General features: G+C 34.9%; 1 protein-coding gene across 1 annotated transcript in view; it reads left to right on the top strand.

The window, feature by feature from the left end:
• Positions 1–25,787, top strand: part of LOC141495601 (lipase maturation factor 1-like) — a 100,179-nt gene that overhangs the window by 42,885 nt on the left and 31,507 nt on the right. The window contains exon 2 of the mRNA XM_074197128.1: positions 14,509–14,818. Within this exon, the coding sequence (XP_074053229.1) occupies positions 14,509–14,818 (310 nt within the window). The remainder of the gene's footprint in view (positions 1–14,508; positions 14,819–25,787) is intronic.

The raw sequence follows: 25,787 nt of genomic DNA, 5'->3' as shown, positions 1-25,787 counted from the left end.
TGCCAAAATTTTCATTTTACACTCTCCTCTTTCACTCTTATCAAGAGGCTTCTTAATTTCTCTTCACTTTCTGCCATCAGTGGTATCTGCATATCTGAGATTGTTGATATTTCTCCTAGCAACCTTAATAATGATTTTTGATTCATCCAGTCTGACGTTTCATATGGTATATCTGCATATAAGTTAAATAGATAAAATCACAATATATAGTCTTGTCATACTCCTCCAGTCTTTTTATTTTTATTTTTTTAGGTTTTTGCAAGGTAATGGGGTTAAGTGGCTTGCCCAAGACCACACAACTAGGTAATTATTAAGTGTCTGAGGTGGAATTTGAACTCAGATACTCCTGACCCCAGGGCTGGTGCTTTAGCACCACCTAGCTGCCCCATCCTCCTCCAATCTTAACTCAATTAATTGTTCTTTGTTCAGTTCTAACTATGACTTGCATATAAGTTCCTCAGGAGACTTGTAAGATTATCTGGGACTTCTATCTCTGAAGACTTGCTGTATTTTGTTGTGATCTGCATACTCAAAGGATTTATTGTAGTCAGTGAAACAGAAATAGATGTTTTTATGGAACTCCCTTGCTTTCTACATAATCCGGCAAATGTTGGCAATTGGTCTCCAGTCCCACTGCTTTGATAACCTGTCTGCTTTTCTGATAATCTTGATTCACATATTGTTTAAGCCTAGTTTTGAAGAATCTGAAGTTTAAACTTGCTGGTGTGTGAAATGAGTGCAATTGTTTTGGATAATTTTAACATTTCTTGGCATTGTTCTTTAAGATTGGGACACAAACTGCCCAAATTTGCTGGTATCTTGAATTCAGTACTTTAAGAGCATCATCTTTTAGAATTTGAAATAGCTCAGCTATTTTTAAAGTAGTTGTTTTCTTTTTCCAATTGAATTTTTGAGGGAGTTGTTTTCTTTGTCCATTTATCCAATTGTGTTCTTAAAGGAGTTGTTTTCTTCAGTCAATTTTTGTGTTTCACTTTCCAAGATGTTGAATCTCTCTTATATACTCATTTCTTTCCTCAATTTTTCTACTTGATTGTTAAAAATCCTTTTTGAGCTCTTCCAAGAAGTCTTTTGGGCTGGAGACCAATACATATTCTCTGCAGCTTTTTCTGCCATCTTCTTTTGAGATGGTGTTTTACCCATCCTTTTCTCTAACTTTCTATAGACCTGCTTTTCTCTGACCTTTCTTATTCATTCTGGGTTTTGATCCTGGGCACTATCCCAAGGTTCTTGTGTGGGAGTGGGGTCTCAATTGCAGATCTTTGGCATTGAGAACCCAAGAGGCCTGCTCACTGGCCTGGGGATATCTGCATTGGGAACATCAGGGTTTTGCTCACTGAGCCATCTGTGTTGGAAGTGCTAGCTGCTTGCTCTCTGAGCTGTTCATGTTGGGAATGCCAGTCACTTCCTCATTAAGTTAGACCTTCCAGGTTGGGAATGCCAGCAGCTTGCTGTCAGGGCTGGGCTGTTCAGTTGTGCAGATTGAATGGGGGTATCAGGAAGCTATGCTGGAATTCTCCCAGCTGGCCTGTTAAGCCTGAATGCCAGGCGCCTTTGCTGGAGATCTCTTCTGTGGCTGAGAACCTCGAGTTGGTCCCCACCTTGCCCCACTACCTATGTACTGGTTTTCCATCTCCTTCCTGGGCATACTCACACTTTACCCTAGGCAGGTCTTGCTGGAAGATACTCATCTCTTCTTTCTGTTCCCTCACTCCAAAATCTGTTTAGAAGCTTGATTAGTATTGTTTCTGAGGGAAACCAGGAGGGTTTAAGAAAGTTCCTGTCTTCTTTCTGCCATCTTGGCTTTGCCCCCCTTCCAATTCTTCTGCTTGGTTTTTAAAAATCTTTTTTAATCTCTTCCAAGAGAACTTTTTGGGCTTGAGACTAATTCATATTCTCCTCTGGGACTTCAAAAATAGACCTTTTCCCAGTGTCCTCTTCTGAGATGGTGTTTTGATTTTCCTTATTGCTATAGTAGCTTTCTATAATTAGAACTTTCCTCTGTTTCTTACTCATTTATAGCCTAGTGTATGGTTTTTAATTAAGGTAGAACTCTGCTCCTGGGTCATAAGAATGTACTTCCCTAAAGTTTCCTGGACTCTGGGTCAAAGGCTGCATATTGAGGTATTAGTAGCTTCCCTACTGTGCTGGCATGCTGTGCTGAGGTTCTGGGGCTCACAGTTTACCTTCTGTGCTGAGCCTGGTGGTCTCTCAGTTGGTCTGTTGAACCAGGATGTAGAGGGCTCTGTTGGTGAGCTGGGCTGTGACTTAGAACCTCCTGCTGCCTTCCCTGCCCCTCCCTGCCCAGGTACTGGACCACACTCCTCCTGCATCCCATTGGGAAGGGCCTTTCATGAAGTTCTTCCAAGATATTTTTTTTTTGCAAGACAATGGGGTTAAGTGGTTTGCCCAAGGCCATACAGCTAGGTAATTAGAAAGTGTCTGAGGCCCGATTTGAACCCAGGTACTCCTGACTCCAGGGCCAGTGCTCTATCCACTGTACCACCTAGCTGCCCCCCAAGATATCTTAAACTGGGAAATGCTCCACTCTGTCTTTTTAATGGGTTCTGGCTCTCCAGAATCAGTTTAGAGACTTGACTAATGTTTTTCTGGTTGGAAAGTTCTTAGCTACTCTCCACATCTTGGTTTTACCCCTTAAGCCTAATTTTTGCCATATTCTTGAGTTGGATTTTTTTTTAAACCAAGTAGGGATTTATTTCCCCTTCCTTAAGTAATTGTTGTGACTCCATAGAATTATTTTTTTTTCTAGGTGGGAGGTGTATAGACAATGAGATAAGTCAGCCAGTTCTCAGGGTGGGGGGGGAGGGGTCCTAATATGGACTCCAGATTAGTCTTCATGGTTAGTTTGTGGGACCTTTCTAGGATTATGGTGGTTACTGGACAGAGGAGGTTCTGTTTAAGACTAGCATTCTCTAGTGTTAATGCATAATTTTTTTAACCCTTGAGTCATAAAAATGAGGATTAGTGGATTCATCTATCTTTGCTCTATATCTAATACAAACATCATTTTTATGAGAATTTGAGTTTATCAGTTCAAGCTAAAGCATCTATACTGCTTTATCATTCATCAGATGATCCAGAAGCTCCTCTTACAATTTTTAAGAAACTTTTCACTTTTTCTTCCTTCATTTGTACTTGTAAGTAGAGATATTTTTGTCATTATTTATATAGATATGTGCTATCTATGTGAATGCTTCCTCTAACCTTGTAGATTGCAATCTGATCCTTTTCTGATTCTTATTTATATACTTTGTGCAAGTGAGTTAACTACCCTGATTTACTTTCTTTATTTGTAATGTAAGGTTTTTGAATTAGATTACCTTTGAGATTGTACATTCTCAAGAGAAAAGCTTCCAAAATAGCTCTGGTCCATCTTTGTGTCTTATAACATTACCTGGGCACCAATGCAGTTTCTTATCTTTAGGTTATATCATATGATCAACCTATGCTCTTTTCTGATCATCCTTCTCCTTGAAAGTATTTTTTTTTATGGGTTTTTTTTTTGCAGGGCAAATGGGGTTAAGTGGCTTGCCCAAGGCCACACAGCTAGGTAATTATTAGGTGTCTGAGGCCAGATTTGAACCCAGGTACTCCTGACTCCAAGGCCGGTGCTTTATCCACTGCGCCACCTAGCTGCCCCTCTTTGAAAGTATTTTAAAGTCTTTGTGGATGCCCATTTCATTCTATGTAGCAGCAACCTATTTGTGCTTCTCTTTTTGAATGATGCACTATGTTTTCAGAGATTTTTCACACATACACAGACATCTATACATATGTCTGTGTACATGTGTGATGTGTGTATTTTAAACCCTGGCCATTTGATAAGAAATTATTGACCAAAAGTGTACTGGATACTTTATGTAGTAATACTGTAACTTCAAGAAATTCCTCTCAGGATCTTCATGTAGTTCTGTATTTGCTTACATGCTTGTGATTTTATTAGAATCCTTATTTCTTATTGCATTTTTTAGAGCTTTTTTTTTTTGAGATTTTTTCAAGGCAATGGGGTTAGGTGGCTTGCCCAAGGCCACACAGCTAGGTAATTATTAAGTGTCTGAGGCCGGATTTGAACCCAGGTACTCCTGACTCCAGGGCCGGTGCTCTATTCACTGCACCACCTAGCCGCCCCCACATTTTTTAGAGCTTTTAAAAATAACCATTACTATTCTATCTCATCAAATTTTACTAAAACAGTGGCATTGTTTTATTAAGTATATTTTTGGCTGCTTCTTGAAGACAGCATATGAATAATTTTTCTATGCCTTAAAATTTTATTTGCTTTTCTATATATTTGGGAATATCTAACTTGATGGTATTATTAAAAACCAGGTTTTGGTCATGGAATGAATAGTCTCTTGAAGCAGCATGTTGATTGTAATTATTCAGTTAGTGCATTTGTTTTTCTTCTGTGTTCTAAGTACATTTATTATATTCATCCATATTGCTTACCTGTTTACATTCTCAGTTTGCAAAGTAAATATTTACTACTTTCAATCTTCCTTAGGACTTCATATCTTTTACAATTTATGTGCTCTTGTAATATAGCTCTTCTTGCTTATTTCATTACATAAGTAAAAAATTGTTTGAAAGATCACTAAATTTGAGTTATCTTCCTGTATGTTGAGAATATTTTTCATATTCCATGGGGATTTGTTTCTTTCTTAATGTGAATGTTTGATTCTTTAAAAAAGAGAAAAGGAAAGGAAAAAAAGACATAGAATGAATGACTGCTGGACATGCCTTAGAATGTAATTATCTGGGTAATGGAGTGGTTCTTGGACATAATCTACACTCTTCTATTGCTATGGGAAAGAAATCTTGCTCAAACAAGACACCAATCAATTCATTCTTCATCTTCTAGCATCTTCTTATCTACAAGTAAGATTGAGAACCTTTTGTCTAAAACTGCTTACAAGATTTGGCCAGGTGGGAAATATTGATTGGAACACAATTTTTGGTGCTGCTCATAGAGCAAGAGGATTTCTAAGTTTGGAAGGTGGGAATAGAGTGAAATATATATCTTATTTATATTATAAATATATACATAGTCTATAATTACAGTATATATAGTCATATAGTTTTATATATATTATAGTTATATCTACATAATCATAATGTGTATTAGTTTATTATTGGATTAATTGAAACCATTGCCATATGGAATGTATAATTTAAAGTACTACTAGGATATTTTTCTGTATGTAAGAAGTTTCCTCAAAAACCTGATATATATATGTATATGCATATACATATTTATATATTATAAATATTATATATTAAATTATGTTCTGAATATATACACATCCATGCATATATACATGTATATATTTTATACAGATATTTTATATATGTATACAGGTATGTATAATTATTTAAATTAAATGTAGGGGCAGCTAGGTGGTGCAGTGAATAGAGCACCGGCCCTGGAGTCAGGAGTACCTGGGTTCAAATCTGGCCTCAGACACTTAATAATTACCTGTGTGGCCTTGGGCAATCCACTTAACCCCATTTGCCCTGCCAAAAAAACCCTAAAAAATAAATTAAATGTAAAATATGATTATATATCTTATATGATAGATAATATATATATATATATATGTATAGGTATATGTATATTCATGTTTATATTACCTTATCAGACATGAGAGACTTCTTAATTAGAGTAAACTTGGTACATTGCACCTCTCATTAAATGTTCTGTCTTTGAATATTTGCCTGAAGAGACAGCTTGATATAATAGTAAGAATTCTGTACTTGGAGTCAGAATCCATGGGTTCTGGTCTAACTCTGTTACTTAAAACTTACATATTTTGCATTCATTTTATGAATTTCATTTTTATAAATTTCAAAGAACTCTACAAATATGATCTATTATTTTTAATGTAAGATTTTTTTTATAACTACAAAATCTTAGAACTGGAATTCTAGAACCATCTCAGAGCCCATCTAGTTAAGCATTTACCTGAACAAACATCTCTATGATATTTTCAATAATTGGTCATCCTGAATACTGGAATACTTCAAGTGAGACAGCCCATTCTACTTCTGGCCACTTTAGTTGTTAGGAAGTTACTTTTTCATTGTTTATTTTGAATATCAAGTATAAATCCATTTCTCTGCAGTTTCTACTTGTTGTTTCTCATTCTTTCCTTCCAGGCAAATCAAAACAAATTTACTATTTCTTCTGTATAATTGCCTGCTGTATCCTTGAAAAAAGCTATTATCCCCATTTCTATCCCTACCTCAGTTCTTCTGTACTCTGCTAAATATGAGCCTGATTCCTTCCAGCTATCCTCTTGCAATGCTTTCTAGTCCTCTAAAACTATCAGGTAACACAATAGATAGAAGATTGGACTTGGATTCAAAAAGATATGAATTCAGATCTAGCTTCAGACATTTGTAAACTGTGTGACCATGGACAAGTTATTTAACTTCTGCCTGCTTCAGTTTCCTCAAATTCCCAGGGCTGTTGTGAAATAATGAGATAAGACAATGAGTGTAAAGTCCTCATTGCTATGCCTGGAACATTCTAGATAGACCCTTAATAAAAGATTGTTTCTCTTCTTTCCTTCATTTTTCTTTCTCCCTTCCCTCTCGCCCTCTCCCTCTCTCTTTCTCTCCCTCCCTCCTCCTCTCTCTCTCTCTCCCTTCCTTCCTTCCTTTTTCTCTCTGCCTTCCTTCCTTTCCTCAGTCCCTTCCTTCTTTCTTCTTTTTCTCCTAATTTTCTTTCCTTACCTTCCTTTCTCCATCTTTCTTCTTCCCTCCCTTCCTTCCTCTCTTTTACTCTTCTTCCTTTTCCTTTTCCCTTCCTTCTTCCTCCCTCCCACTCTCCTTCCTTCATCCCTTCCTTCCTTCTCTTCCTCCTTCCCTCCCTTCTTTCCTTTCCCCCTCCTTTCTTACCTCCTTTCTATCTTCCTTCCATCTGCCTCTTCCTCTCCCTCTCTTCTTCTTTCCTTCCTTCCACACAAACCATATAGTATTATACAAATGTAAAATATTAATTTCAGTAAACTAAGATGTATTTGAATATAATTTTAGAGCTATCTAGATGTGTGAGAAATTTTTCAGTCTCAAACCTTATGCTCCTTATACTGATGATAGTGTATTTCCATGTCTACACAAAGATGATTAAAATATGTTGAGTTAGCATAACATGGAGGAGATCTTTCTTCTGTTATTAGAAATCAAGAATGTGATCTTTCTTCTATCATTAGAAATCAAGGATAGCATTCAGTATTTGTGATCACTTTTTGAGGACTACACAGAATATTTAAGAAGGCACTTGGAGTACTTTTCAGGGTAAATGGCAGTTTTTAACATGTAAGAAAAATTACTTTATTGGTTCCAGTTTTGTTACATTAATGTTCCAGTTATAAAATTGCTTTTTAATATTGGTCTTTGAAAATGTTGCTATTTTTCTGTTTTGATTTTGGCCCAAATGCTGTGATTCATGGCTTTACTCTATATGCCAATTTATAATAATGTCTTTTCTTCTAAATTGCTATGCCCTGTGCAATATTATATATCTAATACATATTTTTATGCAATTTCCCTGGTGTATATATTTTTTCCAATTCATTGTTCCCTTGTTTACATTGCATATGGCACAGGGACTGATTTAGATTTTTCAAAACTGATTAGCAATTATAGATCATGTATTATTTTGGGGGAAATTTGATTAGCACTTTTTGAAAATTGTATAGCTTATTGCCTTGTTAATTAAGGTAAATTATGCCTTACCAGTGTTCTTTTAGCTCAGGCTTCTTTTTAAAACAAAACCAAAGTACAAGATGATAGAAGCTGCAAAGCCTACTTATCTTAGTTTACATGCATATTTTCGAATCTCTTAGTTGCTTTTTGGATAGTTGGAGGAGTAAAATAGTATCAAAGGATATGTAAAATGTTGCTTCATTTTATATTATTTTTGAGTATCCATTGGTTCTTAAACTTTATGGGAAATTTGTTTTTTTCCTCTTTTTCTAGTCCATCCTTGTTCTAATGAAATGGTCAGCTTGGTTTTACAAGCTTTTCTGTAAAATGTTTTTAGTTTATAAAAAAAAAGCAAGGGAGGGAGAGTATTTCTACTTGAGCACTGCTACAATATATACCATTACCTTTTTTTATTATTTCTAAAGTTTCTTTGCCAAAATGTAGAATTTTAAATGAGTTAAACAAAAGCCATTAGAGAGAGAAAACAGCAGCTCTACATTAGTTTTCTTTTAGTATTAAAGCATTCATTTGAAAGAAAAAAATTAAATTCAATTTCATTATCCATGATGAATTTAGAAAAAAAAGAAATACTTAATGGAATATGTTTATTTCTGGGTTGAAATACCTTTACACATTTTTATTGTTAACCCAGTATCACTTCTTTCTGGACTACTTATAATAGAGAGGTAGAGATATGTAAAAGTTAATTACAGCTTAATAGTTGTATTTTCAGTAATTATCGTTGTTTGAAATATTCATTTATTCTTGTCTGTTCACAGGCATTTTTTTAAACATTATTATAGTGAAGGGAAGAATTACTTTTTCATTCCCAGAATTGAAATTTCATCAGTTTTCAGATTCTCATATTTTTTACTTTGAGGTGTCAAATTTCCCATTTTTACTTCTCATTTCTTACACTTACTGTACTTAACTTTCCTTTTCTTACTCAGTTCTATTTAAAAACGTAAAACAATATTTTGCGCATTTCCATGAATTACATTCTTAGCTGCTGAGTACAAAACTTTCTAGAGTTAATATAACTTTTTGAAATAATAAGGACCTTTTGGGCCTTTTAATTAAAGCATTTTGTTGTCAAATTTTTTTTCCCTTCAAATGAAGAGTCGTATTATTTTGGCATCATTTAGAGTTCAGTGTATCAGAGTTTATATACAATTCCAAATATAATCTGCACAGTTCACAAAATTTACTTTTCCAATAAAGTTGTTATTTAAAAAAAATCTTATATTAAGTGTTGTATTATTTAGAATAATGTAAGATAGAGTTGGATTTCAATCAAATGAATAATTTGAGAATGTGTAGCTGTTACTAATTAGAGCTGGGGTTACTAAGGTTGATGACCTTTGGAGGCTTCTGATGACCTGTGGCAGGAATCACAAATGATTTGGAATAGGAATTCAGTGTTTTGTGGCCAAACTACTTAGTATTCCCAGAACATGCCCTATCATTTCTTGCCACTTTTCCTTCATGTGTGTCATTCCTTCTCCTTATGTCCTCACCCAGTTTTCCCACATGATTCAACTTGTCCTTTGGAATTCATTTGATATGGTAAGGTTTTCCTGCTTCCTCCAGGTAGTTTTAACTCTCCCCGCCCCCCCCCCCCGGAAAAATTAAGATAAACCATTTTATACTTTGAATTAGACCTTATATTCCAGCTATTTGTATCTTATGTCTCCCAGAACATAAGCTCTAACAGGGGAGGAATTGAGTTGTACTCTCTTTTAGTACTGTTAAGAACAGTTGTTTGATAAATGTTTGCTGAATGATTGGCAGAGTGTATAATCACAAAAAAATAGTTCTATTTGACAATAGAGATTTCACTTTTTGTCTCCATTAACTGGTGTGAACTACCATTAATTTGATGATTTAATTCTGTTAAGTAATCATTGCTTTCTTATTTATGATTAAACTCTTATTTGTAGATTAGAAAATTAATGCAAATGCTGCTCCTGGAGAGATGTTGAAACTTGAACAAGTAGAAAATCTGGTAACTTTGGACCAATCATTCCTGCTTTGATTCTCAGTTTTCCATCTGTAGAATAAGAGAATTGGACTAGATGATCACCATGGTCCCTCTAAGCCTAAACATATAAGTGACTATGACCTAATAGGGATTCTTTTTTTTTTCCCCCTAAATTTTTTATTTATTTAAGTCAATGGGATTAAATGACTTGCCCAAGATCACACAGCTAGACAATTATTAAGTGTCTGAGGTCATATTTGAACTCAGGTCCTCCTGACTCTAGGACTAGAAATTGCTGATGCTTATTTTAAGCTTGTTCAATACATTGTTAAGTAGAAAAATAAAGTAACTTGTTAAAAATCACAATTTTGGGGGCAGCTAGGTGGCGCAGTGGATAGAGCAGGAGCATTGGCTCTGGAGTCAGGAATACCTGAGTTCAAATCTGTCCTTAGACACTTAATAATTCCCTATCTGTGTGACCTTGGGCCACTTAACTTCATTTTGCCTTGCAAAAACCAAAATAAAACCCCCAAAACAAAAACAACACAACTTTGGAGACCAAATGCATTTTAAATTGCTTTGTATTAAACATGCTTTTATAGATGGATAACCCTGGAGACCTTAGAGAGTTGGATTCAAAAAGAGATTTGTTTGCTTTTGCTACAGCATTCTTTTCAACAAATATGGCAAAACAAATAAACAACCCTAGCTCCCCCAACCCCCCCCAAAACCAAAATCCAAAAAAACTTGCTCCATTGAATCAAATCACCAATTTTAATTTGAATTCTCCATTGCTTCCAATAGCTCACAATATGAATCTATACTTTTGTAGGGATTTGTTCTTTTGGGATATAATTCTATTTAAAGTAGGAACTGTTTCCTTTATACTGAGAAAGATTATTATATTTTATGAATTTATACATATGAACATTAGTTTTAAGAAGTGCAATAAATTAACTTATTATTTGGCCAAAGGAAAAATTAGAAATGTTTCTATGTGGGAGGTTTGTTTTTCTAATTTTGGGCTGCCTTCTATAGGTTGTATTATCTGAATAAGAGATGAGAATAAATAGTGATGAAAATGAAGTCTAAGACAGGCCTACTGGAAGCTGTTTTGTTTTTCTCTGTTCCTACCATCAGATATTTTTATGAAGCTAAATAACAGCTAGATCTTGGCATCCAAATGTCTTAATGTCACCTTCACAAACATAATTCTAAATTGTCATGATAACTATGACACAAAGTCATGTTAGATAAGGATGTTAGTGAAAACTTGGGAAGAATGAGCTTTATAAAGATAGCTCATGTCATGTTTTATAGTTTTTAAGTGACATTACTATTTTATGGGTAAAAATACCGAGAATTAACAAAATGAAGTATTTTACATAAAGTCACATATCTAGCAGGTGTCAAAGTTACCACAAAAGTTTACAACAAAAAAAACCTTTCCAGATGCCCTTTAATGCTTGTGTCTTCCTTTTGTGATTATCTCCCTTTTATATACCTAATTGGTACATAGATTGTGCTCTCCTTGAGTGAAGTAGTCTGAGACTGTCTTTCTTTTTTTGTCCATTTTAGAAGTAGGAGTAGTCATTGATCTCTCAAAGGTCAGGGGGAATTGATCTTTAAAAGACTCAGTCCCACACCTAATCAATCACTTAATAAATATTTTTAAAACATCTCCTGTGTGCTAGACATTGAGCTATGTGCTTTTCAACAGTTATGGCCCATAAGCCGGACTGTTCCTTAGATAGAAGTCAGCCCCTTCTGGGTCTTTATGGTGGAATGACTAGTTCTCTGATCTTCTCAGTTCTACTTCTACTCTTTGGGTGGGCCCGGACAGCTTCTCTGGGCCTCAGTTTCCTCCTTTGTAAATGAAGGTATTGGACTAGATAATCTTTTTTTTATTTTTGTTTTCCAAATATATACAATATAGTTTCTACCTATCATTTTTTGTAAGGTTTTGAATTTTACAATTTCCCCCCTTCCCTCCCCTCCCCCCTCCCCCCACAGAAGGCAGTCTGATAACTAGATAATCTTAACAACCCTTTTAACTTTAATTCAGACCCATTGTCTTCTGATTACTTTGTGATTCAATGATCTTTCCTCTATAGTAGACTACTAGTGATAGTTTGTATTTTAGGTAGAAAATGTGCCTATTGGTTATCTTAAACTGTGTTTTTTAGACCTCAGTCTAATAAGTTTAAAATGGAACTAATTAGTTTTCTCCTAACTTCCCTCCCAGTTCCTCAGACTTATCAACCTCGGTGTCTTCTTTGACTCCTTATTCCATCTCTGTTTTTTTTTTAAATGGCTTTTATTACTTTCTGCAGAAAAGGGTTATCTCCTCTAGTGGGGCGGGGGAAGCCTCCATATCCCCTCTTACCCCCTATATTCAATTAGTTTCCAAGGCCTTTCATTTCTGTCTTCTTAACATCTCTTTTATGTTCACCATTTCCCTTTCTGACACTTTGACCACTCTGACTCTAGCCTTTTTGCTTTATGCCTGAACTGTACCAGTGGCCTGTTGGTTGATCTCCCTGTTTTAAGTCTCTCCCCATACAAGTTTATACTAAACTCAGCTGTCAAAATGATCTTCCTGAATTGCAGGTGTGATCATCTCAATTCTTTGTTTAGAGTGACTTCTTATGGCATGTAGGATCAAATAGAAAATCTGCTATTTGACTTTTAAAGTCCTTTATTACCTGACTCCTTCCTATTTTTCCATTCTTTTTTTTTTTTTTTTTTTTTTTTTTTACTATTTCTCCTGGTATGTATTGGCCTCCTTGTTCCTCCCTTGTGACATCCTCACACATGGCGACTCTGGACATTTTCATTAGCTATTTTCCCTCATGGCTGGAACTCTTTCCTTCTTCATTTCTACTTCTTGCTTCCCAGTGGGTAGTTAGGTAGTGCAGTGGATAGAGCACTGGCCTTGGAGTCAGGAGGACAGGAGTTCGAATCTAGCCTCAAACACTTGACCCCCCTAACTGTGTGACTTTGGACCAGTCACTTAACCTGATTGCCTCACATCCAGCCATCTCCAGTTGTCAGATCATATTTGGCCTCTGGACCCATATGACTCTGGAGGAGAAAGTGAGGCTGGCTCCTTAGCACAACCTCCCTTGCTCAAATCCAATTCAAGTGCTTGTCATGGTATCACCTCTCTGATGTCATAGTCTTTGACCACAAAGGGCAAACATCATCATCAACCCCTTCTTGCCTTCAAATCTCAGAGATAGCCTCATGTTCTGCAAGACGTCTTTGTCCTCTTAATTTTTGTGCTTTCCTTCTGAGCTACTCCAATTTATTTTGTATTCATCATGTTTTCACATTTTTCCCCTCAAAAGATTGAGACTTCCTTGAGAGAAGGGACTTTTCCTTGCCCCTCTTCCCTTTTTTTGACTCTCCATTGCTTGGTACAATGCCTGACACAGAGTGATTGCTTTATAAATGATTGGTAGATTATTCTAGTATGTATACTATAATACTTTGGATAGATACAATGAAATCCCAGGATATGAAAGTAATTTCTACTATGGATTTGCCACTTTTGTTTGGGAGTTATTAGATATGGATTTAATAAAGTCAGAGTATAGTTATTGATTTGTAAATTCTTATTTATTAGTAATTGTATCTTCTCAAGTAAGGGCAAACAACTCAAAGAGGTAAATAATAATGTAAGTTGTACTATCTCATAGTAGAGTTTCTTTATTTTTTTTTGTGTCAAAGACACCTAGTGAAGTCTATAATGTTCTTTTCAGAATAATGATTTAATTGGATGAAATGCAATTATATTGACATATAGTTCTAGAAATATTTTAAAAAATAATTTATTGAACTCAGGTTAAGAATCTCTGACAAAGACTGGTGATATGGATACAAAACAAGTGATCCCAGTCCCATCCCCCAATCCCTATTAGAATAATCCCACCCTCTCATAATAATATTCTTACTTTCCATTGCTTGTTAATCAAAGTTCATTTCCACCTTCAAAAATACTCATTCTTCCAAACATTGAGTGGGTTCTATTATAGGGGTCTTTGGTCTGAAAGATAGTATATGACCATCTTTTTATTAATAATATGCTAACATTATTAATAAAATGGTTAATGAATCAGAAAAAAAGAATCTCTGGCAAAGAGTTTGAACTTAAATAGTAAGGTGATCAAAATGTCTTATACATAAATGAAAAAGTAAATAATAGGTACAAAGTTCTGGATTCAGGTTTTTCAGATATTTAGATTGAGTTGTTTTCATTGTAGCAAGAAAATTTGGGAGCTCTTTCATATCCCTCAAAATACTATTTTCTGAATGATAAATGAGTTAAAATATGATATGCCAAAACCTATAGTTTATTTTCTTTGGAAAGAAGAGCTTATTGACTTTGCTGTTCTTCCTTTCTTATCTTTCTTCTATCTAAAATTTTCTAACTTCAGAATTCCTTAAAACCATAGGCTAAGGGGCAGCTAGGTGGCGCAGTGGATAGAGCACTGGCCCTGGAGTCAGGACTACCTGAGTTCAAATTTGGCCTCAGACACTTAATAATTACCTAGCTATGTGGCCTTGGGCAAACCACTTAACCCCCTTTGTCTTGCAAAAACCTAACAAAAAAGACCAAAAACCATAGGCTAAACTCCTAACCATTAGATCTGCCTTTCTGTTTTCCACTTACACCACATGGTTTCATCTACACATCTAAGCAATTCTCATTAGATTCAAGTAACTGGTTTTAATTCATTTTTCAAATTCCCCCTTTAATTGTGTTTCCTTTACAGTTATGGCATTCTTGGTGGCTTATAATCAAAATAAACAGTTGATTGGAGAAAAGGGACTCCTGCCAAGCAAACTATACCTAAAGCAAGTTCAACAGTACTTCAGAGGCAAATCTGTCTGGGATTCCTTCATTTATTCTCCAACGGTCATCTGGTTCCTGGATTGGTCGTATATGGACTTCATCTTGGATTCAATATCTCTTCTTGGCCTAGGAATTTCAGCATTCATAGTAATAACTAGTTATGCAAATATGGTTCTCATGGTTGTACTCTGGATTCTCTACTTTTCATTGATCCATGTTGGACAGATCTGGTAAGTAGAATAAATAGCACACTTTTCCTACTTTTATCCCCAAATCTGTGATCTTCGAAAATTTCTGTATTTCACTATTAATATGGTACGCCATAGCTAAGCTAAACTATATTTTCTCTTTGTATAGTGAGAGCCTTTCATTCATTTATTTTAATGTTAAACTATTTAGTAACCAGAATGAAATAAGAATTACTATTTGAATGAGATGAACTATTTTCAACTTAGTGTTGAAAACATTTTTCATTGCAGTTTCTGATGCCACTTTTATTGTGGCATGAAGAATGATTCTATAATCTTAAAATCTGTATCAGCAGAACGCACAAAACTGAAAAACCTGACTACAAACTGTATATCTGTTGTCCAAGGAGCAGTAGCCTAGCCCAGTTTAGATTCAGTCACCAGGTATTGATGTTTTTGGTTATAAGAAATCATTAAGATTCTACCAAGATAAGGAGATTGTATTTTGCATTGTTGGATTTCACATGTATGGAGGAGGTATGGCTAGATAGGCTTTTACTTTAAAAATATCGGGAGTTTTAATGGACCATAAGTTATACTTGAATTATCAGGATTAGGTGACAACAGCAACAACAAAAAACCCCCAAAAAACTAATGTAGATTTAGACTACATTAATGAGAGAAATCCTAGATCTGGATTCTCTTCTACTTGGACCTCACCTCTAGTAAGTTCAGGTCTGGATACTTTGTTTTAGAGGAGCCAAGTGATAATAAACTGAATAGTTTCCTAAACAGGGTAGCCAGTATAGTACCTTATAAGGATCAGTTAAAAAATTAAGGATGTTAGCCTGAAGGAAAGGCTAGGAGGGAGTGGGACTTGATGGGGTCTAAGAATTTCTGAAGAGATGTCATGGGAAAAGTGAAATTGGACTGTTGCACTTGACTTCAGAGAGGAGAACGAGAAGAAGTGAGTGGAAGTTGCAAAGACTCACATGTAAGTTTTATATGAAGAAAAAATGCTAATGATTACAGCTATCCAGGAGTGGAAAAAACTGCCTTAGAAGGTTAAAAACTTCCTTATTTGAAGTCCTCTAGGATAGAGAGTGACCACTTGCTAATAACCAGACTTGCAACTGAAATCTCTTTTATGTGTTGCAGTCTCCTATTAGAAAGTGAAATTCCTGAGTGCAGAAACATCTTATTTTCTATCTGTAACCCCAATGATTAGCACAATGTTTTACAATTTTTCCTTTTCTTCATTCATTTATTGAAAGTAGGGTTCTTTTTTCAGGTGAGCATTATATATGGTGACTCTAATGTTATTTCCAATTCTGAGATTCTGTGATTATACAACATTCTGTAAGAGTCACATGAATGATACTTTCAAATATTGCAGAAGTTGGAGAGCATAAATTACTTCACAGGCACAAATAAGTTAACTCTTCTCAGAGTACAAATATAAGAGTTTTATTATAAGAAATTTTAGAAGTATACATTTTGAAACTGATTTTTCATTTGGCAATTGATGTCATGGTACCTTTGCCAAAAAACCTCCAAATGGAATCATGAAGGGTCACACATTACTAAAATGATTGAATAGCAGAATCATGGTATAGTAGATAGAATGCTGAATTAAGAAAATCTGAGTTCAAATCTTGCCTCGGACACTAGATGTGTGATGCTGGGCAAATCTCATCTGTAAAATGACCATAACACTAGCATTGCCTCCTAGGCAATGTTTTGAGGTTCAAATGAGATAATAATTGTAAAACATTTAGCTCCTTATCTGGCAAATAGTAAGCACTATAGAAATGTAAACTGCTGTTGTTATTATTATTATTATTATCATCTTATATCCATTTTTCATAGTTCTATTTTTATAAATAAAAGAAGCTTTTTAGTTGGATATATTAATTTAATTAGAATTGTTAACGTTCTTTTCAGTTTACATTTTTAGAGGCCAGAGGAAGGGCAGAAAAGCCCCTTAGATCTAGAACCATTTCTGTTTGCACAGTTGCCTTGTGTAAAATCATGGTTGCCAAGCCACCTAAGCTGCTGGCCTTTTTGAATTTGCCAGAGGCATAATAACGTTTGTTCCAGCCCATCATTTCCTTGCATTTTGAATACAGAATTAGCATACAGACCTTTTCCTTTTCCCCAAATCCTCAAGTTAATTGTATGTGGTAAGGAGGTCTGTTCTCTCTCAGTTATTGCCTTCATTGCTCATTCTTCATACCCTTCAAACAATCTCACTAATGTACCACACTTTTCTCCCCCCATCCTCCCCTTCAACTTTCAGTAATAGGCATATTACAGCAAAGGTGTGACCTTTTCTCCACAGGGGATAGAGGTGTAACATTTTTCCAGAGTTACTGAGTTGCTGCCAAGAGGAAGAAAAAGCAGCATTTTGCAATATGTGCCAATTTAAAGACTGTTGAGTGGCTACTGTTGCTTTGTTTCAGTCTCGAAGAAGATTGTTTTCTCTTTGGGGGAGGGGGAAATAGAGACAGAGGGACACACACACACACACAGGAGAGGCAGAATATGCAAACTTTTAATCTTTCTTTTTTCTTAAGATGATTTTCATTGCTTCAAAATATAAAGTATAATGATGACAATTTATGACATAATTTATGGAATTTAAGTCAAAATAGGATAAAATTTTGACAAGTTAGAATCATAAAACTTTTATAATTGTTAAGTCAAAGAAATTTGGAACTAGTAAGAAACTTAAAGATCATTTAATCTAATCCCTCAGTTTATAAAAAGGAAAACAGGGTAAGAAAAAGAGGGATTTGCCTAAAATCACAGCACTTATTAATTCCAGAGTTAGTGATAGAATGCAGGTCTTCTATTCCTTTAAGTTCAGTGTTTTTTCTATAAAAATCCAGTTTTTTTTATAGTTGGATACTGTTTACTAATTTTCAAGATATTTGCAAATTTCCTTTTGGCTTTTGTTTTTATTGATCTCTCTGCTTTGTGATTTGTTGGATCTCCTTCCCAAAACCTTTCCTCCTTGTGTTTTCATAACACTATTCTCTTCTTTTCCTACCTGTCTTCTGTTTCCTTTCAGTTCCTTTGTATGAACATCTTCCTAATTCTACCTCTTAGGTATAGTTTATCTCAGGCCTTTGTCCTGGACCCTTTTTTCTTTCATTTCTTCCTTCTGTTTCTTGTTGATTTCATTAGGACTCATGGGATCTTAAAGATGACTCCCATATGCATAGATCCAGCCCCATTTTCTTTTCTGACTTCCAGTCCTTAATTACCACTTGTCTATTGGATGTGTCCAAATGGATATTTTATAGCTACCTCAAATTCAGCATTTCCAAAACTGAACTAATATCTTTTCTCCTTAACTCTATTTCCTTACCTTGTCATAGATACCACCATTCTTTGAGTCACCCAGGTTCATGTTCTGAGTTACCCAAAAGTCTTTCCTCTTCCAATCAGTGCTAAATCTGGTTGATTCTACTTTCATCATATGTTTTACATGCTTCTCCCCCCCCCCCACATGACTATCATATTGGCTTAGGTACTCCTCAGTACTTAATGTCTTACTGAATACAAATTTAGGATCCAGGGAGAATGAATCAATGAACTAAATAATTATTAATATTTTTAATATATAATAATACTGACAAGTGTACTCTTCTAGGTCCTGCAATGGGCTTGCTTTCCTCCTTAGATGATTTGGGAAAAATCTCCCCTAAAATCTCAAGAGATGATGTCAGTAGAGGTAATGGATAGAAGATCCTGACCATCTTGGAGAGGTAGAGAAGGAAAGGGGAGGGTGCCATCCCACAAACCCTGCTGCCTCAAATACAGGTAAAAGTCCAAGAGAAAAGTAATAGTCCATTTAAGAATAAACAGTCTGGTAGGTCTAAACCCCTTTCATGATGGTAGGCCTTAGTGCAGATAGCCTATCTTTGCTTTGGAATTCAGGGACTAAGCACTATGCATATATATTGGATTATTATTATTATTATAATTATTATTATTATTATGATTACATTTTGTGAGACAGTTGGGATTAAGTGACTTGCCCAGGATCACATAGCTTTTAAGTGTCAAGAGTCTGAGGCTGGATGTGAACTCATATCCTCCTGACTCCAGGGTTGCTACTGTATCCACTGTGCCACCTATATTGAATTATTAAAATGATATGCCCTAATCATTCCACTCCTTGGTCCCAGTCCTGTCTTGATTGCAGTGGGGTCAACCAAGAACATCTTTGAAGCCTAATGGCTAGTGACTCAAACCTGAATTCTAGGTATTAGTGAATACTACTCCCAAGAAGAACAATGATACTCTAAACAAAAAAATTAATCACAGATAAAACAACAACTGTTCCAAGTCAGAATAGTTGTATTCTTAATCTGAATGGTATAGAAGGACTGTAGGCTAAGTGAAGGTCAAACCTAGAGGACAATAGTTGGAAGTGTAAAGCTTACAGAACTGAAGGACTAAAAGGATATCTCTGTTCCAAAATGATATTAAATGCAGAGGCTAAGGATTTATAATTCCCTGGCTTGCAATTTGTCCCTTAGTCCAATAAATCTTTTTTCTTTTGGCTTTACAGCTTTTTCTTTGTAACTAATTCCTCAGCTACCATCTTTCCTTTATAACCACAACAAGCTATATGCAAATAAAACCACATTTTCTGATCAAGTTTCTCTTGGACTTTTACCTGCATTTGAGGCAGCAGGGTTTGTGGGATGGCACCCTCCCCATTCCTTCTCCACCTCTCCAACATGATCAGGGTCTTCTATCCATTACCTCTACTGCCATCATCTCTTGAGTTTTTAGGGCTGATTTTCCCCAAACTATATAAGGAGGAAAGCAAGCCTAAGGTTCAGAGGGATATCCTACCTTTCTCCTTTTTTTATAGTTCCTCACAAAATTGGACATGGGATAAATAATTTTTTATCTATTGATCGTGTTATGCTGAGCAGTAAAATACCTTTACCATCAGCACTTAATCCTTTCACCTTTGGACTGGCATTACAGAAATGCTGACTTGAGAAACTGCTCCCTCAACTCTCAACCCTCATCCCTCCACTTCTCTCCACCCCAAGCTGGCAATGTTTGAGGGTAGTTCCCACCTCCACGAGATAATCAGTCATTTGTCAAAGTTGGAGGCCAAGAAAAATCTGCTTTTTAAGAAGCCCATTCCAACCCTCAGTGAATCCTGCTTCCTCAAGAAGACAGATCAAATAAAAGTTTCTGGGGACATTATGGGATTTGTCACAAACTTTAAAGTTCTATAGATGAATTAGGTCTCTTGATCAAAGAGAAGGATAGGGAAATGGTAATAAAGAATAAATATGTTCACAACATTATTCCATTTAACTGAGGGAGAAAATGTGGTCTTTGCTAAATGCTAACATGACCCACTTAAATATGCAAATAGTCAGTTTAGTTCTATCACTGATTCTCTCTCTTGTCTGCCCCCAGCAGAAACCAGGCTCCCAATCCCTTAGATCCATAGAAAAGATGATTTGATTTTTCCCCCTGGTTAAGACAGCCTTTTAAGGCATTCAAATGCTTCAAAGCTCAATCTACTGGAAATTATTAACTTCTTTTATTAACATAGACACCCTGAGAGGTACTTAAAGATATAGTCTAATTGACACTTAGGAAATGATCAAGGATTGCTTGGAGCCCTCCTTACCTGAGTTACCGAAAGAGAATATGGCAAGCTCAAATTGTTGGCGTAATACCAATCCTGAACCAGTGGACTGGCAAAATAATCCCTTTATTGCTTTGTAATATTAGTTATAAAGAGATCTTAGAAGACTTTATATATTAGAAATGTTTTATGAAGAAATTTAATATCTTTGAAAGTAATGCTTTTTAAAGTACTGTTATTAGTACTCTATTGATACTCAGAAAGTAGTGTTCTATATTTTCTTGTCATCTAACATACACAGCAACATAAAATATTAGTATTGAAAAGATGGGTTTTTGTTTTCATGGAAAGTTGCTGTCCATAAAAGAGCCTTGCAGCTTCTGAAAGTAAACCAACTCTATCTCTTCCTCATATTTAACTCATGACCCAATTTGTTGTCTATCTGTACTCTCTTTCCCAAATCTGCTTACTGTTGGACATGCTGTAAGGTGTGTTGAAATCTCTGCAATAGATACTCTTCATCTTTTTTAGTCCTTCCTATGTAGATGGACAGGCCACTCATTTGAGAGATTACTGATGTCTTTAATGAAGGTCTGCAGTGTTCTGAGGCTTGGTGCTGTCAGCACAATGTTGCATGCAAATAGAAGCATCTGAACTATCTCTCTTTGTCCTGGATTCTTAGATCAGCACACATCTCCCTCTTCTGTGCCTTGTCTGATGATTATTATCAGAGGATCATTGAACAGGATTGTTACATTTTTCCATAGAATTCTGAATGACCTTGATATATTTCATAAGGGATCTTGCTATAAAAGAGCCTGTGAGGTGTTAAACCAAATATTTTTAAAAATAATTTACAAAGAGTAAGCACAGTGAGATCTTATCAAATGTTTTAGTTAATTGTGATGTACTAAAGATATAGTCTTGAGTTGAATATTGCTTGTGAAAGCCTAGTGTACTTATGCCCAACTTCAATTTCACCATGGATACCCTTTCTTCATATATAAATGACTCTATTGAAATTTTTGTAGAGTGGAAGAATCGTCATATAGCTTAGTTGTTATTGTTGTTTTCTCAGTCTTTTTCCTTTGCTAATAAAATATGAGATTTTTTTTCCATGATGATATTTATCTTTAGTGCCACACTCTATTATGCACTAAATTGAATTCGTTCTTTTTGTAACAGTCTAGCTAACCTAAGGATCTTTACTTCTATATACAGTGTTGAAAATATTCTCATATTCCTGTATAATATTAAAAAAGTACTGTATTTAATACTCTTTAGTACTAAAAAGTATTTAAAACTCTACTATTAAATGCCATTACTACTGCCTTTCCCTGTCTGTAGCCTGGTGCAAATAAGTATGAATTCAATTTGTATTTCTATAATCCATATAATCATATAATCCATTGCCACTCTTCCTATCTTAAAAAAGAAAATAAGTACTCTCTGATTCAATGAAACAACTATTAAGTACTTATTATATGCAAGGTAATGCACTAAATATGTGACTGTAAATAGGATGGATACATACATAATTCTCATGGAGCTTTCAAAAGAGAGAGAAACATATCTAGATGACTATGATAAAAAGCAGAAAGATAATTATAAAGGGAGAGAGCCAAGCAAAGTATAATGATTAGCTTGGTGAGGGAGAGATCAGTTTGGAATGACTCTTGTATTGGACTTTGAAGACAGAGAGGTCCTCAGATGGAGAAGGGGAACTAGTTGAATGAATGTAAGGAATGGTGTGTTTAGAGGTATAGGGACAGAAGTGATAATGGAGTAGTCCAGTTTAGTTGGAATGTTGAATATTTTAAGGAAAGTAGTATGAGCTGGACTAGTTGATTGGAATCAGATTATGGAGGGTCTTAAATGCCAAGATAGATATTTCATGCTTTATTTGGTAAACAGTGGAGAACCACTGGAAATGTTTGTCTATAAATGTCTATAAAGGACATGACTAGAACACTGCCTTCAGTTATTAAACTATGCTTATACTTTCCCTGCTAAGAGGTCTGTACTCCAAAGGGATCAAAGAAAGAGGAACAGGACCCATACATGCAAAAATATTTATATCAGCTTTTTTCAAGGTGACAAAGAATCGGGAACTTGGGGGTGTGCCCAACAATTTGGGAATGACTAAATAAATTATGGTATTTGAATGTGATATGATACTGTTGTTCTGTAAGAAATGATGAAGGGAAGGGGTTCAGAAAAACCACAGAAGACTTGTATGAACTGATGCAAAGGGAGAAAAATCTGGAGAAAAATTTATACAATGAAGAGAGAGGGAGCAAAAATTATTTTGTTCCTCATTAAAGTGGCTGAAAGTATCAGTTGTCTTTGTTATCTAATGATCATGTTAGGAAATACAATCTAGAGATTGACATCTATCTTTGAGACAGTTATTCATTTAAAGGTCTCTTGTTTTACTTTAATTTTTCTTTTAATAAAATCTTTTGTAATATTGTAAACTTCCTTTTTATAAATAATTACTTTAGCCTAATGGTTTCACCTTGATTTTATATTAGAAAAATAAGTTGTTTTATTTTTTCCCTTTTTTCAGTCACTTTTCTGTCATTTGCTTGGCAGTGATAGTGGAGTGGTTTGCCATTTCTTCTCTAACTCATTTTACAGATAAAGAAACAATGGCATGAAGTGATTTGTCTAGGGTCACTCAGCTAGGAAATGTCTGAAGCCAGATTTGTACTCAGGAAGAGTCTTCTTGACTCCAGACCTGGTACTCTATCCACCTAGTTCCTCTTATTACCCCTTCCCCTTATCTCTTAACTTTTCCACCTTTCACTTTACATGCTGTAGCCAAATACTACATGTACCATGTTAATTTATTCAGTAAACACTTTTAAGTGCTTACTCTGGGCCACCTAATAGGACATAAATATGAAATTCAAGGGGCAATCCTATTCCTTTTGTGAAGTTATACCTTCATCTACTAAGTTGTATAGACAAATGACTATTGTCTAATAAGAAAGAAAATTTTGGGGGGGCAGAGAGGAAGTTATGATGATGTAAATAACTGATGATGACACTCTGAATTAACAGAAGGACATTCATGTAAGTAAATTATGCCTTTGATGATGAAAGTAACTCAGTTACTATTATGAAATCAGTTCCTACTTTTTAACAGCCTAAACTAGAGGCAATATAGTCTAGTGGGGGAAAAAGCAATTGGATTGAGATTCTACTGTGTATTTATGTTCTAGTGCTGGCTTTGGCACTAAAGTGAATAAGGGCTATTTTTTCTCTTTCTAGGACACAAGTAAGATGAGGCTATTGTTACCAAATGTCAGCATGGTGTTACCAAGAAAGATAAAAGCTGCAATCTTAGAACCTAGGTTTGACTCTTGCTGCTTATATTCTATGTGACTCCAGGCAAATAACTTCTCTGAGACTTGGTCTTCTCATCTATAAAATGAGAGTTGGAATAGAGAGATTATAACTTAGATGCCTTTTGACTCCAAGTTAGTGATCCTGTGATTTCTAAAATTCTGAGGTACCATACCTATGAAATAAAGAGATGAAGAGAAAGCCATTTTGGTCCCCTAAAATCTTGTCATAACTTTGTGAGTTTATATTGTATTTTACAGTGTATGTAAAGCAATTAACATTATGCTGTTATGGAGAATAATTTTGTAGTAATTCAGTCAGAAAAAAAGATGTTATGTTAATCTCAATTCATCTCATTTTGGTGTAGTTTTACATGACATATTAAACAGGAAATTAGGTTCATATTCTGTGTATGCATGTGTGTGTGCATGTGTGTGTGTGTGAGTCAGAATGACCCATTGCAACAGTTCATTCAACCATAGGTGCATTTTTCATTAAATACTCTGCAGTGGGTCACTCGTTGGCCAAAACACTCTTATTGTGCCTGAACTATAATGCTAAGTTGTATAAAAAAATGACTTGCCTAGTAAGAAAGAAACATTTTTTGGGGGGGGGGAGAAGAGGAAGTATGATGATGTAAATAACAGATGTAGAATAGCAATTTTGTCTTCAAAGCTTTTTTTTTAAATCAGTTTTCTTATGTTTAAATGGTACTTGTGAGAGGATTGTTGCCATACTCCTTTTGTACCCATTTACTAAATGTTTTGACATGTAAGTGTGACAGAAAGAAACTTATTTCAGGTGACTAGAATCTACTTATTTCCATCAATGACAATTAGTGTTCATTTTGATTTTCATTACAACTTCGAGTAACTATATGGAAATATACAAGGATTTGAAGCATGGTTATCCATGTCAAAGTAGTTGGCTGAGGATGTTTGTTGACTGGTACTTTGAAATATTACTGTTTCTTAAACTATAAAAGAGAGTTTAAAGAACAAAAATAAACTAGTTGTAACAATTTAGAATTATTTTCTGCAGCTCTTGGTTATAGAAATCAATATTTCATCTACACAAATACAGAAAATTCATTTAGTCTTTGTGTTAAAATAAAACTCTACAATTTTGTTATGTCTAACTAGCAAATGTTTGGACCCTGTTTGGAAAAAATAGCTTTTTATTTTAAAGTTATTTCCTAACCACTCCTAGATCTAGTCATCAGAAACACCAAAGGGAAAAAAAGACTAACCCTGTGTGTGATTTAAAATAGTAAGTCAGTTTGTAAATATACATAGTCAAAAATATTACATTTATTTTTCTTTGGAAAAATATATCTTTCCCATTTATATATATATCAAAAAGTAGTTTAAACTTTCCAAAAATCTAATATTTTTCTCAGAAATTCTGCTTTGAGAGTTTTGGATAAAAATAAAAAAAGAAACATTATTGGCAACTAAAAACAATGGCTTAGCCTAATAGTATTTATAAGTCTGAAAACTAATTTTATACTTGAATCTAAAGCATGTATACAATACAGCAATTGTTATTTTGATTTTGGGGTATATTTTCATAGTAAAGTGTAATGAGTATTTTAATTATCTTAATCTGGCACAAGAAGATAAACTGTGTAGACGATACCTGAGCTCAAATGAATTTTTCTTCCTTATGTTTTACACTTAACACTTCCTTCCCCTTACCCCCTCCTAATTGGATGATTGTTTTCATATTAATAAAACTTGACAGAGAGAGGATAGCAAGACATTTCAGGGTAATGATGCCTGAAAAGAAAATAGATTTTTTTTTTATTTTTCATGCTACCACATAATGAAAATAAGACTCAATTTATTCTTTTCATGTCTTCATTATTTTAATTTGAAGAGGGAAATTGTTATTTGTCTTGGGGACAAGGATGCACATACCAATTACTACTGATTGAATAGTTCTTTCAACTCCTGTACATTTGGTTTCAACTTAGTGTGAAAAGAGGAAGGTTCAGTGGTATGACTCTACCCTTGAAAGACAGGAAGG

This window comes from Macrotis lagotis, chromosome 8 (assembly GCF_037893015.1).
Source record: "Macrotis lagotis isolate mMagLag1 chromosome 8, bilby.v1.9.chrom.fasta, whole genome shotgun sequence".
Lineage (NCBI taxonomy): Eukaryota > Metazoa > Chordata > Mammalia > Peramelemorphia > Peramelidae > Macrotis > Macrotis lagotis.
The sequence above is the reverse complement of the archived record's forward strand: the minus strand, read 5'-3'. Positions and strand labels throughout refer to the sequence as shown.